Genomic DNA, 17,344 nt, shown 5'->3' with positions numbered 1-17,344 from the left:
GTACATATCGGGTGCAACTCCTATCGGATCTGATATGAAATAGTGTTTGTAAACATAGTGATACGTATTCGCATTTATTTACTGAAATGGAATCATATCCTGTTAAGTGTTGCTATTCTGTATTTTAGTATATATTTCTTGTCTGTTATTAGATGATATTTGTTATTTGTAGTCATCGAGTGTTTTGTTTGTTTTTATCTTTTTTATTTTTGTATGTTTTAGCAAAGCAAAGTTGGCAGTGGTTGTACTCGGAGAACAGCACGTAGTCGCAACTACAAAGTGGAAAGTTGACTCTACCATAGGCCAATACAAATGTAAAGTTTTTAAAGACACATTCAAGTGGGACGACACTTTGCATTGCTGCTTGTAAATATATGGATAGACGTTGGTTAGATAAGTAATACATAAATTTAACCAATTCCCAGTAGATATGAATTTGAATAAGAACAATCAAATAAGATATATTTAAAAGTATTTATTAAGTGCAATCAATTTAAATGTAAATGAAGATTTCAAAGAGAGCGCGAAAAGCGCTAAAAAGAAGAGCTAAACTAGTACGGTTACAGTATTCTGTTCTGGTAGTTGTTATTTTTATGATGCGCAACTTGTACAAATAATTATTATAGTAAGCTTCTGTTGTAGAGGATAAAACACTCGAGTTCTCAAATTTCGAAATACACGCAAAATTTAGTCACATGCAAAATACGGAGGTTTAATCATAGCATTGTTAGAGACTGTTATTTATTATTAGATATCTTGTTGAGCACTCTCAGTCGTATTTTTCGGAAAAAAATCGCATTAAAAGCATGAGTTAAAAAGAGTCCATTTTTAAAAATTGTGGTGTACATTTCTATTATAAAGATTATATAATAAATTGATAATTGAGTATTGTGTACATGCTATGATGATACAAACCCTTTATCACCAACAATTAATATTACGTTGAGTTATGAATAAGAAAAGCACCACGGAAGATGGTGAAATTCTGCGTAATCAAAGTATAGCCTGAACACTTTTGTTGAACTAGCTTCAGTGATTTTCAAACAAAACAGAGCTAATCAAAATAACCTCTTTCATTTGAGCCTCAGTGCGTTTAAGTACCAGTCCACATATCACCATGTGACCTGAATTGCTGGTCATATCATGTGACACCCCAGAGTTAGTGGTCAAAATGGCGGACGGAGGAAGTGTTGTTATAGGAAGATAGACATATACAGGCCTTGGTTAACATGTCGTATTTTAACGACGATAATGATGAAGAGGATAGACTTCTTAATACTCATCCACCACCGGTATACAGGTAAGATTAACCATTGCTGAATTAGAACTACCAATAACAACAACATCTGTGTATAGAATGAATAGGTAAACACTACTATGCGGACTAGACTGTTTATCGGCTGTACGGGTGATAAACACCATACATATATAACAACACCTTGACTCTTGTGGGAATCTGCTTTTACGCCTGCTTGCGCAGATTACTATAACTTTCTTAGTGAACTATGGGTTAGTTCGATGGTAACACTATTTACAATGTTGATACAGAGTTTTCGTTAGTGATTCAAATATTTATCTTGACAAATCTTCATAGTCTACTGCGTAATTCAAGTTCATTGCGTTTTTTATTGCAAATATCAATTAGGATCTTCGTTGAGGTTATTTTTTTTATATTAGATATGCAATTCCGTTGACAAATGGCAACAGAATTATCATATATATTTTTATGTACAATTGTATATTACAAAAAGAACGATGACAATAGGACGTCACCCTGAAGACCTCAACGTTTGCGTAATGACGTCACAGAAGGAATGGGAATGTTGACTCGATGTTTCTAAAAATGGAAACACCGTGTTGATATGCTTTGTCATATCGAACCTTATGTGACCATTATTAGCCAATTGCAATGAGACTAGAGACATCAGAGCAAATTCACCCCGTCCCTTGCGACAAATGTCGGAGATGTGCACGTGAGCTATTGAAATGTGCTTGCCAACATAACTTAGACAATTAACATTTAATCACTCAATAATCAGTGGATGCTAGAAAATTTCGGATATTACTGAATTTTATTGAAAATTTACATGACACTCGGTAAATGTGTCAATTGCACCGCTGGATGTTTTACAAATCTACGCGATCATTGAGACCGACAATGTACATATTTGTATCTCCGACTGCGATCATCAGTCGATCACTGCTGTTATTTTTTTAGTGCGTAAATGATATAGCATATACGTTAATCAAGTCTAGGTTTTCTCGATGTTAAAATATCTCGACAGAAGTTTTGTTTATGTGCAATTTGTAGCATCATAGATTGTTCGATACCTATGTATCTCGTTTCAGTATTTACATTTTACTGGCATGTGCGTGCAGTTAACGTGTATGTAAACTTACAAAATTCAGTATTTTTAACATTAGAACAGGAAAGTATGAACAAGCTGTAACACATGAGAGAAGATATGAATATGTCAATTATCGCAAGTGGAAATCATGTGCAACCAGTCAGAATCAAACAACTATTTTCGGTTAACCATCCGAGCATAACTTTGATAATCTCACAAATACAACCAGAAATAGTAACCAAAATGTAATAAACTTTTGTAGACGACAGAACTAAGTGATTGAGACGCGCATTTAGATCACCAGGAAAAAATAAATTCAAAACAATACAAACACATAGCCTGATTAAACAGGGATCATAAGATTAAAAACAAAACAACGCAAAATTGTCACTACCCGATTCCAAAATCTTTCTGCGTTCTGCATATCGTAATATTCACGTTAACCTTATAGATATATTGATAGAAAAAATTCCCGTAAATGAACTAATGATTCCTTTCTACTGGACTCTATGAATTAACAATTAGTGGATGAAGTTCATATCCTAGTTATAGTTGTATTGTAGTACTATATAATCTCCTATGTTTCTACGTTGATAAAAAATGCAGTTTTGAGACAACGGCCTGATTGTCAAGAAACGCCAATGTCTATCATCCGACGACCTCCGCAAAATTCTGGATGTATTTACTAACTTTCAGATTCTCTGTGGTAACACATCATTGAATTTTCGTTTCCGAAACTTCAAAAAATCCACGTATTCCAAAATTTCCTTGTTTGAAATCCGTATTCATTGTTTTTACAAAACTCATGTATAAAAAAAAAATCCGGTCATCACCGGTCTGTAAGTCCCCAAGCACTTGACAACGTGAACAGCACGAAAATGTCTGAAACAATAAAAATATTCGACTTTTTATTAGTGCTCATCAACATCTTAGGCTTCCAAAATAATAAATCTCCTTTTCAATTGACACTATATTATGACGAACACGTTTGTTTATCCATGCCTAAAGAGGAACACTGTATCTGTATTAGTCAACTTGCAGAATGAAGCAAATTTACAGCTAGTGTCGAAATCAAACCATCATGCTGAAACAAAAGTTGGTAACTGATTTGTATTTCTACCAGTAAATGTCATAACGAACATCGCCCTGCATGCCTTACCTCCCCATGATTCTTGTATTGGACATATGCTTAACAAGTTATTCAAACCATCTTAAACGTCCCCAAAATTGAAAACCACTAAATCACTGTACTGTCTGCTTGTCCTAGTGATCATGCAAGCAAACGATATTGAAGCAAACTCATGACCAGGTAACGATAGCACCAAATCCATGTGCGGTACAAGTGTGCGGTACACTGTAAACTGGGACCACTGGGGTACAATGTGTGATACCTGTTACCAATGGTACCGTATCAACTGCCAAAACGTCCATACGGAAACCAATGGTACGATATCAACTACCAAATCGTCCATACTGAAACTTGTGAAGAATTAAATGTTTGTGATATTAGCCGGCACTGTATCATATGTAATAACCCAAACTTTAGCCATATTATGTTTAAGCTTCATGACATTAGCACCGCCAACCACTTTCATAAAGTATCTAGTCTTGGTGACATGGGTTCATTCGGTGTCTGGAGAAACCCACAAAAACAAAATACAAATCATTTACGTGTGTTAAACATCAACTTCAATCAATCCTTAACACTAGCTCAGAAATATTTTAGACAGCTCCATGACAGACATTGAAATTGGCACTGAGACTCGGTTAAAACCATATTTCAAAAATACTTAAATTTTTCCACCAGTGTTCAAACTTTTTCGTAAAGATCGAAAACAATGTGATTCCAACAAAGATGACGGAAGTGCACTCATTGCTATAAAGGAAGATCTCATAAGCGACGAAGTACACAATCTCACACCGAGTGACTCATTTCAGATGGTATGGGCTATGTATCCATAGTAGAGAGTAGCAGTTCCTTCTATTACCCAAAAACATCTGATGAAGAGACTTTTTGTTACAACATGACTTTCGCAAATCCCGATCGTGTGAAAGTCAGTCGCCACCTGGATTGAGAATTTCCTTCTGGATAGAAAGCAGCAGGTAATGGTTGAGGAGGAGGCGTCTGTTTATGTCAATGTCCACTAAGGCGTGCCCCAAAGATCAGTCCTCAGACCTAGTTTATTTCTCTGTTGTATAAACGACATTTCTGTTGGCCTACATTCCATCATCCATCGGTTTGCAGATGATACCATTGCCTATTTAGTTGTCAAGTCTGGCAGTGATGCTGAAACCTTACAGCAAGACTTGAACATACTCTCGCTTTGGGAAAAAACATGGAGGATGTCCTTCCACCAGAGCAAGTGCAACAGTACACAGAGTGAAAACTCTAAACCTTCACAACTACATCCTCCATGGACACACATAAAACGTAGATAAAGTCAAGTAACTGGATATGACAACATAATCAAACATCAAATGGAACTGGCAAATAAATAACAGAGCTACAAAGGCATATTCCACATTGGGCTTCTTACGAGAAAACATCAAGATAGGGTCAGCATCAGTTAAGGCCCAGGCATACAAAACACTAGTTCGTCCATCTCTAGAATATGCCCGTACAGTTTTGGACCCTTTTACCAAGGAAAACATAGATCTAATTGAAATTGTACAACGTAGGGCTGCATGTTATGTATGCTGTAAATTGTAATAAATGTAAATATTGTGTTCTGTTGGTCTTTCATTTGTGAAACATGTGGCAATATGTCTCGGTTAGGTTACACTCACACATTAACCGTATCACAGTAAAATTAAAAAACTTACCACAGGTTTGAAATTCTATATTGCATAAATTAAATGAGATAAATAAAAACAGTATAACAAGATGTGAAAGACCAACCAAAATTAAAGAAAAAAAAGTATTAATATACATCTGTATATACAACTGTATATTATAATGTACAGTAAAAGTATCTGTTTAGAATAGATACTATTTATAATAATTAAAACCATTTTGAACTAATTTTGTTATTTCCAAAAAGGAGGGTTTTAAAGCAGCAAAATAATAAATGACGAATCGCAAATTACAAATCATGTAAAACAACAATACACAGGCAGTTGCTAGTCTAGTTGCTATTGGGGAAAACACAACAGGCAACAAGTCATTGTTACATGCTGAACAGGAAAAGATCTAGATAGGACTGTCCGAATATATGCATACTCTTATTTACCGCTGTCTGGACATACACGAATGACTGTTCGTACTTAACATCTTACTAGTATTTGATAATTGTGACAAAAACGGAGTTTTAAAAAGTAAAATCATGATTTTTTTACATTATACAACAAACATATACATGTACTGTACCGTAAAAAAGTGTTAAACTGTATCAGATATTTAAAACCTCTCAAAATGAAATAATTTTCTAAACATTGTCCATGTACAAAGTTTCAATAATACTACAGGTTAGATTCTAAAAAAGTTTTCTTCCTCTATATACTATACATGTACCTGCCTGAGACTTCAATATTTACACGTTTGTCAGAGAGGAGACTGAGAGATACAAGCTTTGTTTTGATACGATGATTAAAAAAGCCGAAATGACCATTAGGATGGGTTACAATTCAAAAACTTTTTATTTCAGTCCCGGATCTGTCGGTGTACCCAGCACGATATTGGAGCCACCCAATGTCTACAAAAGTCGATGGCGGTCCATCCGGGTCATGTACCTTACCATGTTCCTCAGTAGTGTTTCATTCTCCATATGTATGTCTTCAATATGGCCCTACCTTCAGTTAGTAAGTAGATATTCTCAGCATTTATAATTTTATTTATTTTCGCGAATTTCGCGATCCATGTAGATTTGCGAATCTTCAAATTAACTTCAACAGTATTTATATCGATAGGAACATGGTCAACATTTAAATCCGTGAATGCTAATCTTCGCGAACTAGTGTTGAAATGCAAATCGCGAAATTGAGTAGCATCGAAAAGAAGTTGGTTTATTAACTACAACTACCTGGAATCTACTTTCAGTTAGACCCATCAGCGACTACTGATTTCCTCGGTTGGGTGGTCGCCTCCTACAGCTTGGGGCAGCTACTGGCTTCGCCTATCTTCGGCTTTTGGGCAAATAAACGACAGAGAAGCAGAGAACCGCTGGTCGTGTCTCTCATCATCAATATACTAGCGACTATCCTGTATGCCTATCTAGAAAGTCTACGATCTCACAGAAGTATAGCTCTGCTGTTGTCACGAACATTCATTGGGTTTGGGGCAGGTAGGGAAAATATGCGAACTGCAATTGCACATGAGACATTGCAAAAGTGACGTTACACAAGAAGTGAATGATAGATGAACTCATCCTAATTCTTTGTATATCCTCGTATAACGCAATGGTTTCTTGATTAAAAATCAGTTATTACATACTTACATGAATATGTTTTGTACAGATGCAATCAGTCATGTGAACATCTAACGTTTCATCGTTAATAAATATACAATAAAACACTGTTATAACGAGCCAATGGAACATATGGAATCACTTCGTTATAAGCATAGTTAGTTATATACATATTACAGACATCTTATATGAACGTTGACGTGGAATGTAAACTATAACGTTACAACCATGAATGACTTTACTTAGCAGTACTCCTTTTATAAATTTAATAATGTTGTAACTTGCTTTTGTATCGAATGCACATGACAATTTTAGTAGGACTGTTGAATAGAACGCGATTTCTTTGGTGACCTATTTAAATTCTTAATTGCATATCATATAGTCATTCACCCAATGGATTTAAGATAAAAATATTACTCTTCTTTCGCATTGTAGTAGACCGGTTTAGTAAAATTTGATTTCAAGCCCCAACTGTTCGTTCACGTTCAGAAGTCAAAGGATTACATCAAACAGACATAAAAGAGTATGAAGATGTAAGATGTAGAAGAGATGATAAGTAATTTAAGGTTTATTGTTGTGTTTAGGTAATGTTGCTGTAGTACGGTCATATGTCTCTGGTGCCACCACCACCCGAGAGAGGACGGGAGCTATGGCCAGCATGAGTGCCTGTCAGGCTGTGGGTTTCATCTTTGGACCAGGTGAGTGTACTATAAGGTACATTATAAGGTAATATTTACTTGGTCTGTCGTTCTGTTTTATTTGATCATTTATTCAGCTCCTTGTCAGTGTTTAATTAAATATTTTAATTAGTACGAACCATAAAGCACTGATTCATTACAAGGCAATATAAACTATATTTAAGAGTATCGAAATAAAATTATAAGAAATCTTATCAGAAAGTATAATCCATGGAACAAATACAAGTGTAAAGGACAAGATTTTCAGAATCGGGTGCTTTGAAATGGTTATTGTTGTGTGTCTGTTAATAGGACATGCTATCTCGAAAACTTACAAAAATTAAATCTGCAATATCGACCAAACCAGTATAAAACACACTGGATCTCATTAGACATCTCCCATTCTGCCCGACACGGAGTACCGACACCGACACGGACTTCCTAAATTCGGGGGTTGTCTCAAAAACCAAATTCAACAAATTAAACTCGTCTCACTTTTTCATGTTCATTCCGTGTCTATCCGGACATATATGTATATAGAGTAGAATAATGATTATAATTTGATACAGATAAGTCAATGAGGTACCAATTAAGCATAAATTTCCGTGATTTCACTTACTTTTACTATTAAAAATCGAGTTGTGGCGCATTGATATCTTACCCAATAATTCAGTTTGGCCAATGACTGCGCCGCTTTTAAAATTCACTGCGAAAATGTTCTGTATTAGGAAGTCATACTGAGTTTACTCTGACACGCTGAATATAATCGGACACGCTGAGTTTTCGGTCTTCACTCTGAATATAACTGAGCATGCTGAGTTTAATCTAACACGCTGAATATAATCTTCCAGTCTGAGTTTTCGGTCTTCACTCTGAATATAACCGAACATGCTGAGTTTAATCTAACACGCTGAATATAATCGGACATGCTGAGTTTTCGGTATTCACTCTGAATATAATGTAACACGCTGAGTTTTCGGTTACAATTCTGAATATAACCTGACCACACTGAATATAATCGTGACACGCTGAAAAACTCAGAGTTGTTGCTTAAAACTACCCCAAAACGAGGAAATTCAGAGTTTTATATTCACCAGTGATACTTGACGTGCAGTTCTTTCGATCGATAGAAAAATAATCTCCATGATTTAAGCAATATAAATGAGTGTAACATATGAAATGAATTTAAAAGGGAATGAAAAAAATACGTAGCTATCTATTTATCTATTATGCATTGCGTAACTCGTCCAGTCGTCTAAATGAAATATGTTCACATGGTCACCTTTACTATGTATTTAATATGCGAAAGGACGAGTTATGTCTTCAATTATTTCTTTAAATTTCGGGTAAGTCAGTAAATGATTAATTATATAATTATAATCAAGAATGTCAAAAATCTTGAAGACATTTGCCCCTCATTACGTTTGATCTTAAAGCCACTGATCAATATTACCTTTGAAAATTTATGTATTAAAACCAAATCAATAATAGATAAATTGTATTTATCAAAAATCTTGAGGACATTTGCCGCTCATTACGTTTTATCTTAAATAAGATATACCAGAAATTGTTACCGGTCATGCACCGTCACTATTGATACACAGGCTTTCGACTCTGTAGATTTACGGGCACCTCTGTATGTGTAATACTGGGTACACCTATAGAGGTTGTCCGTATATCAATAGCAAAAGCCTGTGTATCAAATGAAAAAAATAAATGATATCGGTCTGGATATGCACTCAAGCATGATCAGCTTCCACGTCCACAGCACAGTGCTGTAGCAGACGACTATTTTGATGTGCGAAACAAGCATATCGTAGCCGAAAATGTATAATTAACAAACTTAAACAATTAATAAAACTAACAAAATTGAAAGTAATTACACATTTAAAGTAATATAGAAGTTGCAATCAGTATTCAACTTATTCCAAAATATATATATCATCTACGTCCTTGATATATATATATATATATAAATGTACCGAATTATACCTGAAGTATGTTTTAAAGACACGAAATTTGATTGCATCCCCTGATTTTAAGCTGAGCCAATCAAATGACCAGATGTTGTATAATGAATATGAATAATTAGTATGAATAATTAGTATGATTTTTAACCTGACATTATAAAATGAAAGAAAATACACAATCATTTCACAATTGAATATGATACCATTTAAACTTAAACTACTTCCAGCAATAATGTCTAACTTTAAAAGATACGACACGACAAGTATATTCTATTTATAACGTATTTGTTACAATTTTGTCTATTTAACATTTTGTGACGTCCCCCATTTCGGAAGTCCGTGTCGGTGTCGGTGTCTGTACTCTGTGTCGCGCAAAATAAGAGATGTCTATTAGTCTGTCTATCGCCATTCCGACATATACCATTGTTTATATTTTAGCTATCCAGACGGCTATGGTACCTATAGGATATCCTGGTCCTATACATACGGATGGTCTCCACCTCGACCTATATACTAGTCCTGCCTGGTTCAGTGCTATCGTCGGAATCATCAACATCATCCTACTGGCGGTGGTGTTCCAGGAACACAAAGTCGACAACGACGAGGACATCAATTTCAACATCCAATCTGGTGGTATGTTTATCCATCAATTTAACCTTCACAAATAGAAGTTGTTTATTTCAAATCTTTCTTTGATTCGTAGTAGTTTGTTGTATCAAGTAAACTTGCCTCGGCTATTAGGCAACCATTGATAGTTCTATTCACTCCTGGATTGTGTCGCAATTGTGAAACTGAAGGCTATGTGTGATCAGGTAGTTCGGTCCTTTGAGGTACATAAAAAGAATCGAATAACGATACGTTGTATGGTTTTCAAGTCGATCGTCGCTTCGAAGCCATAACAGTGTGACGTTATTCGATTCATTTGATGTGTATTAAATAATCAAACTGCCTGTCTCATTTATTGTCACATACAGAGCCTTCAGTCACTAATTCCTCAGTCAAGATATCACGGAATATCACGGTAGTGGTAGTAACTCCTGGAGTATCGAGGATGATAATAGGCTAACTCGAAGTTATATCAAGTTCGACTTTGGGTTATCGAGTCATGACATTAGGTTCAAGAGGCATATACAGTAATGACAATGCTTAGAATTGTGAATATTTAAATTTGCAACTGATTTTAATGACATACTTAAATATTTCTGAATAAATCGATGAATTGAGTGTAACAGTACAGAGATCTATGAAAAAGTGGAGGGCATATGAAAAGTGTATTTGGAAAGGCAAGAATTAGTAGGTTTTAGAGTATATAAAATTTCCATAAATATTTCAGTTAATCCGAAGGAATCTGATGTTGAATCAGTTTTTTACAAAATAGTATGAGTCGAATTAACCATATTGGATTTTATAAAATGTAGGTTACATGGATTGTTAGGATTATATCTTAGTGTTATCCTTAATATAACATGAATCACATATGTGTTTACAAATGTCGTTCCTTCACACAGAGCCCCTTCCTGACTATACACCTGATCGGATCGCAGTCGCAGCTTCGCTCGTCCTCTTTTTCTTCGTCCTATTCCTCTTCACAGTGTTTGAAACGTAAATATGATAGTATCACCAAACAGTTTTGTTGTTTATCGTTCGAGAATTTATTCGTGGACATATATATGTAATTTATACATTTTGATTAATATGATATGTATTAAAATTACATAACTATATATTGATGAAGTGTTGATTGCAAAAAAAAAAAAAAAAAAAAAAATATCTGTCAGTGCAAGTTTAAACTATTCGTGTTGAGATAACAAACCAAATTCAACGGGTTAGCAGATGTCCTCTAGGGCACTGTATATCGGTCATTTTCTAAGGAACCTAGTGGGCATTTTGCGTTAAGGGCACTTAAGGTTACCAGTGTAAGGTGGGCATAGAAGCAGTCTTGTTAAACCGGTTACAGTTGTCTTCTGCAAACCATTTGAAAGAAAAAATTATTTTTCACCTCAACACAGATGTAAATTTTAAACTTGTATTATCAGTTTTAATTGAATTATCCATTCCTTGAAACTGCTAAATCAAAATGTGTCTATTTTTTATGATGAATAGTTTCAATTTCAAAATACATTCATTTCAATTAAATTGAAAAGTGATTGAACAACAGGAAATGCCTATGTAAGTTCTTTCCATGGTAACAAAATGTTTAATAAATACAAATGAAAAGTTTCGCTTTTAAATTATCTGTGTTATTTTATTACTATATTTTCGTTTACCACACCTCTTGCGTTCATAATCAATTTATATTTGATTGAATTCTGCTATATATGAACTCAAAACATTTCAGTTTGTAATGCTGAGTTCTTCTTTTTGCTTCCGTTAACAGTATCGCCACTCCTCTGACTATGGACATGTTCTCCTGGACTAAAAGTCAGACTACACTCTACACCGGTATAATACTCGCAGTCGGGGGGATCGTCGCTATCCTAGTCTTCATCGTCGTGAAAATCATTGTAAAAAAGTAAATAAAAGATTTAGTAACATTCGTACTCTAAAGAAAGGAATATCACAGGTAGGCACTAAAGTAATTCATATAAAAATAGCAGCACGTCAGCTTGCTTGCTACAGAACAGCACAATTACCTATATGCTGTTCAATTACTGTACCCGTAATTTGTTTTCAAAATTGTTGTTTCAAGCATCACTTGTGATTATGTATATTAGATTTCGGTAATAAATATTTTACCACCGTTTGTCTGACCTATTAAGCTAATGTATATCATATGTGGTTTCCTTTGCAGAATCAATGAACGCTACATTTTGCTGGCCGGGTTTTTAGTTTGTCTGATCGGATTCTTCCTCTTCCTTCCTTGGGGAAACACATATCCTGATTATCAGGACCAAGGTATTGTCGCAACACCTATGCAGATAATGCTTTCAAAATCTTCTTAAATAAGTGATGTATTTTTATTGGGAAATGCCGTATAGGCGGTTATTTTCGCGGGGATGATAATTTCGCAATTTCGCGGGACATTGCTAGGATCGCGAACATTTCATCTGCGAAATAATGAAAAATGTTGAATGATGTCTACCCTTAAATCCATATCGCGAACATTTAAATTCGATAACAAATGATTTTCTCGTTTTTAGATCAAATCGCGAAAATTTTGGTCCGCGAAAATATCCTGCTCTCTCTATATATAAATATGTTTCAAACTTCTAACGTAACGAAAACGAACTATAGGTTGATGATAATATAATGCATCGTGAAATTCAAATCCATTATAAGGATATTTTTCAAAAGCAATATTCAAACAATAGAGCAGTTGTTTTAAATAATGTACTAAAAAAAGCCATACAATACCACTTACCGTCAAATATAATCATTTCGGTATATTTGATCTAATTCATGAACATTGGTATTCTTGTAATGAAATCATGTGGATTTTACATAGTTTATATACCTATTACATTCCGCACAGACCTGGTGCCTGCGGTTACACCCCATCCAACAATATCGCCAAACTTGACGACAGGGCCAACAGATTTGTCGACACCTCTGATGACTACACCGAGGCATAACAGTTCGTCAGGTGATGAGCCCGAGAAGAGAGGGTGTCCGACCTCCTATGAGTGGTGTGCCTTTACACCACGCCTTCCACTAGTGCAGTTCCTCGCGGGGACCCTCCTGGTCGTCATTGGGTACCCAGTCTGTAACCTCATGATCTATACAATCTTCTCAAAAGTACTTGGACCAAAACCACAGGTAAGAAACACTACTTTTAGTATACTAACATCACGAAATAGTATGTTCGTGGAAGAATTCACAAATATGTCTGATCATATAATATAATGCCCGCATGCATATGAATTTTGTTCGCCGAAAGAAATTCCCAAAGATTTGGTAAAAGTTTGAATAGATTATTTAGGAACTCTCTGATAACATAAGCCGCAAGATTTTCGTTTCATCTTTAACATTATGTAAAATAGTTGAATCAAATAAAAAAGTGTTTCTGCTTTAGTTAACAAACTAGGCTCCATTTAGAATTTCTTGAGACTACTCTTTTGAAGACGAAATACCATTGTTATTCTACTTGATCATTTAGATTCCAAAGATCGTATGGTGCACCGTATTTGACCAAACAGACGCATGGTGCAATTTCTCTGCAATCTATTTCGATATACATTTACCTGAAGGTTTTATTGTTACAGGGGGTGATGATGGGTCTACTGACAGGCTCTGGTAGTCTGGCACGGACACTCGGACCAGTGTTCGTCAGTCAGGTATACAACGCATACGGACCCCGAGTGACTTTCTCAGCAACGTGTGGCATCGTGTTATTATCATTTTGTGGATGCATAGCAGTGTTTAAAAAACTAGTGCCATTTAGATACGAGTCCGGTTACACGACGTCTACATAACGCCGTACAGCAGCAGTCATTTCACGCGCCCGTAACATCTACTCACAAACTGTTTTGATTGCTGTGGATACTACGTACCCAACCTATTACGTGATATTTTAAACCTGTTTTACGATGGAATGTTTTTGTAGTTATCACGCAACTGGAATACCAACCATTGCACCTCCTTTAATAGTTTGACATATCTCACACATCTTGAATTGATACTATGTAAGTATGAATTTGTGCCATCTGAGGACGGAAAATACCACAATAACTTACAAGAAAACGAATGATGATTGCAATCATGACGAAATATGGGGATAACATAATATTGCAGTCGTGACATTTAGTATGACATTGCAATAGTGGATTAGATTTCTGTTACGTTCTGCAAAAATTACAATGTTGCCAGCAAATAAGGCAGAGGTTTCGACATCATTCCCCTGCACCAGGGCGGCTTGATCAACAACTGGCGAACTGATCATCAATTACATTTGTTGTGGTCAATGTGTTGTTTTATTAACCTTGTATACCTCGTTTGAGTTTTTGAATGCTTAAGACTGTATGGTCGGGCATAACACCGCAACGATTTGTTCAAATATATATGTACATGTACTTGGGCTGGGCCATTTTAGTTTTATTGTGCATGTAAATAATTTTGTATATTAATCTTTATCATGAATCGTTTAGCAGAATGTTTCAATAGAATTAATATGATAAAAACATGCATTGTGTGGTAACATAATCACGTTAAACGAAATGAATCACCACGATGTTTCTGAAGCCGATATCTCAACACATTACCACGATGTTTCTGAAGCCGATATCTCAACACATCATCTTTCTCAACATAAGATTAAATCATCGTGGTGTATAGTCCTCGTACAATACTTTTTTAACATTTTATGCCAGCCTTTGTTTGAATTGAAGAAATATACAGATACAAGTAATGTTTTAAAATATGTTCCAATATGGTATTAAAATATTAAAGTGAACAGTCGGGCAAGGATGGCTAATGTCGGTAAAAATGGTATGATAATTTCTTATGGAATAGAAATATAAACTTTCTCGTCAAAACCTGTCTGTGTTCGTAGAAATTAATTTAAAGTATAGGAATCCTAAAACGTCCTCCCGGCTGACTATGTCCGTGGTTACATTTCCACGCAGCCTCGCTTTCAATTCTTTCAACTTTTCTTTATTTCAATGTCAGAACTGGGAAACGTAAGCAGAACTTGACCGTCGTAATAATATGTGAGAACTTTTGGAAGGACAATGAACGCATTTAGACTGGTTTTCTTTGCCCGACTATTCACTTTAACATCTCACTCATTATTTACATCTTTATTATTTTAATTTTGTGTATCAATTCCACCAATACATATATTTGGATTGATGTGCAATATTTTCAATATATGACTATCCATTTTATCTTTATTTTTGTCTTTTAACTTATCTTTGTTGAATTCATTCGAATATTTGCAATAATGTCGGGCTCTGATATTTCTTAATGTAACACTTAAAGGTGATAAAAAACAGAAGGGACATGGAAAATGAGATAATACGCTAGAAACATTTGTATGTCCTATCTAAACATATACCAGTTTGATATTTGCTTATATATTGTCTCTAAATAGTAAAATTAATGAAAGCAATCTTCACATCTTTTCGACGACAGATTTTTTCTATGACTTACCTCCCTTGAGTTCCGATGAGTTGTGACGTCATCTGAGAAGCCGGTGTGCCGATCGCGGAACTGTCAACACGCATGTGTACTTTAGCCAACGGAAATACACACGGAGAAAAATATGTTATATTTCGACTTATTAGGTAGCGTGATTTATCCCCGGCCGAAGGCCGCGTAGAGCGAAGCTCTACTAACCATAACACGTGTGTGAGCATATAGATTCCAATACACTCCAGTACCCCTTGGACTTTGAAATTGTGTCCCGCGGGAAAAGTCTCGCGCCTCCATGTAGGCAGCCATGTTTTAATTCTCGTTATCAGCACGACGAGATTTGAAATTTCTGTACTAGAATAAATGTGTTATCAGTATACGCTTTAAAATTACTGTAAGTAGTTTTAATTTACACATATACAAGAACAACGCAATAAATGTAGTTGTCCAATATATACTGTGTATGTTCTCAAGCGCACGGCACCGTCAGCAGTGACGTCACAAAACCTGACGCCAAAGATGACGGCACAGATTCGCGCGTATTTTGATAGCATGGCATGTTGCCAAGTTTTCTCTGCATCTGATAAAAACAAGATTGAAGTATATTGAACTATTCCTTTTGGATTGTTTTGAATTCTTTCTAACTATCGATAGTATTTGCATGTCAGTGAAATATTTTATTGTTAATCTCGTAGAAAAATATAGACAATATAGAGTTATGATGTTATAATCGTTTACATGTAGCTGCGCTCTTCTAAGGCTTTGCCTTATATTTCGACTTATTAGGTAGCGTGATTTATCCCCTTCATAATGACACATTTTTGACGTCATAACCTATAAAATGACGTCACTATATGTAAATGATGATGTCATTAATGTCGAGTACATATATCATGTGGAGTATCATGTGAGGGGTTAAATATAAGGTCATTTTTCACAAATGAATAGGTATTACTTTCCTATTCAGTCCACCCTGGAGTAATACGACTGTGCATGTATGTAATTTATAGTTTACACATAAAATTAACCGGGGAGTTTTTATATACATACTGGTAATTTTATGTGCAAAATAAGATCGTAGTGAAAATGAACAATTATTGCGGCCTACCTCTTTAGACCTACGTTTTGATGAGAAAAATCATCCGTTACAAGCATACGGAAACATAAAAAATACACGCAGATTTTTTATCTGTTCTGTCTTTTTGCCCTCCATTTTCGTCGACTGAAATGTTCGCATTTAAAAGAAAAAAGGGTCTTCCTAAACAGTTTTCATACTTCACTTTAGGGATTCTACTGCATGTAGTTTAAAAAATCTTGGCAAGACAATTAATTCATTATTAGATTTCTTTGTACTTTGAGTTAAACAACAATGTGCCGATGGCGTGAAGCCGGTATGTTCAGATCGAGCAGGGTTGCATAATGATATGATGACATTAACAATATTATCATTATTTAAATGCAGGTAATTCAAAATCGAAAAATTACAATGTTAAAAACGCTTTAAAGTTATCAAAATACATCGTAAAACTCATCACAGCCATTGTAAATAGTAATATATTTTCCTTCTCGGGGGAGACCATCGGACCCCCAACTCCAAAATACCGCTCGCAAAATAATTAAAATACATCGTGAAACTCATATCTCAGCCATTCTAAATCGTAATATGTTTTCCCGGGGGTCTCCCCCGAACCCTCAAAACACCACAATGCTCGCCAATTTGGCCAATTTGCATACTCATTAATTTCCTGTTGTATTCTACATAGTACATTTGCGTATATGTAGAATACAAATTTTATCGATTTTTTTAACTAGACTCGTAAATCGTCTCATAGTGTTCAATAGGCTATCTAGTGTGTCCATATTGATATAAACTAACT

General features: G+C 35.2%; 1 protein-coding gene across 1 annotated transcript; it reads left to right on the top strand.

The window, feature by feature from the left end:
• The first annotated feature begins 215 nt into the window (after positions 1-215).
• LOC138327585 (major facilitator superfamily domain-containing protein 8-like) lies at positions 216-15,444 on the top strand. The gene is made up of 10 exons (XM_069273781.1): positions 216-1,300; positions 5,993-6,146; positions 6,385-6,628; positions 7,336-7,449; positions 9,837-10,031; positions 10,907-11,000; positions 11,776-11,910; positions 12,190-12,293; positions 12,871-13,154; positions 13,601-15,444. Exons 1-10 carry the CDS (start codon positions 1,230-1,232, stop codon positions 13,808-13,810), a joined length of 1,605 nt encoding a protein of 534 aa, XP_069129882.1. The 5' UTR covers positions 216-1,229; the 3' UTR covers positions 13,811-15,444.
• The last annotated feature ends 1,900 nt before the right edge of the window (positions 15,445-17,344 follow it).

The sequence above is a fragment of the Argopecten irradians genome, chromosome 7 (genome assembly GCF_041381155.1).
Source record: "Argopecten irradians isolate NY chromosome 7, Ai_NY, whole genome shotgun sequence".
Taxonomy (NCBI): Eukaryota; Metazoa; Mollusca; class Bivalvia; order Pectinida; family Pectinidae; genus Argopecten; species Argopecten irradians.
Note: the sequence above shows the minus strand (reverse complement) of the source record. Positions and strands in the feature narration are given on the sequence as shown.

Excerpts from the sequence above, each read along its gene's own strand:
- LOC138327585 (XM_069273781.1), top strand. The coding sequence starts at position 1,230 with ATGTCGTATTTTAACGACGATAATGATGAAGAGGATAGACTTCTTAAT. Across the intron at positions 1,301-5,992 it reads CATCCACCACCGGTATACAG|TCCCGGATCTGTCGGTGTAC; the intron begins GTAAGATTAACC and ends TTTTTATTTCAG. Across the intron at positions 12,294-12,870 it reads TCCTGATTATCAGGACCAAG|ACCTGGTGCCTGCGGTTACA; the intron begins GTATTGTCGCAA and ends CATTCCGCACAG.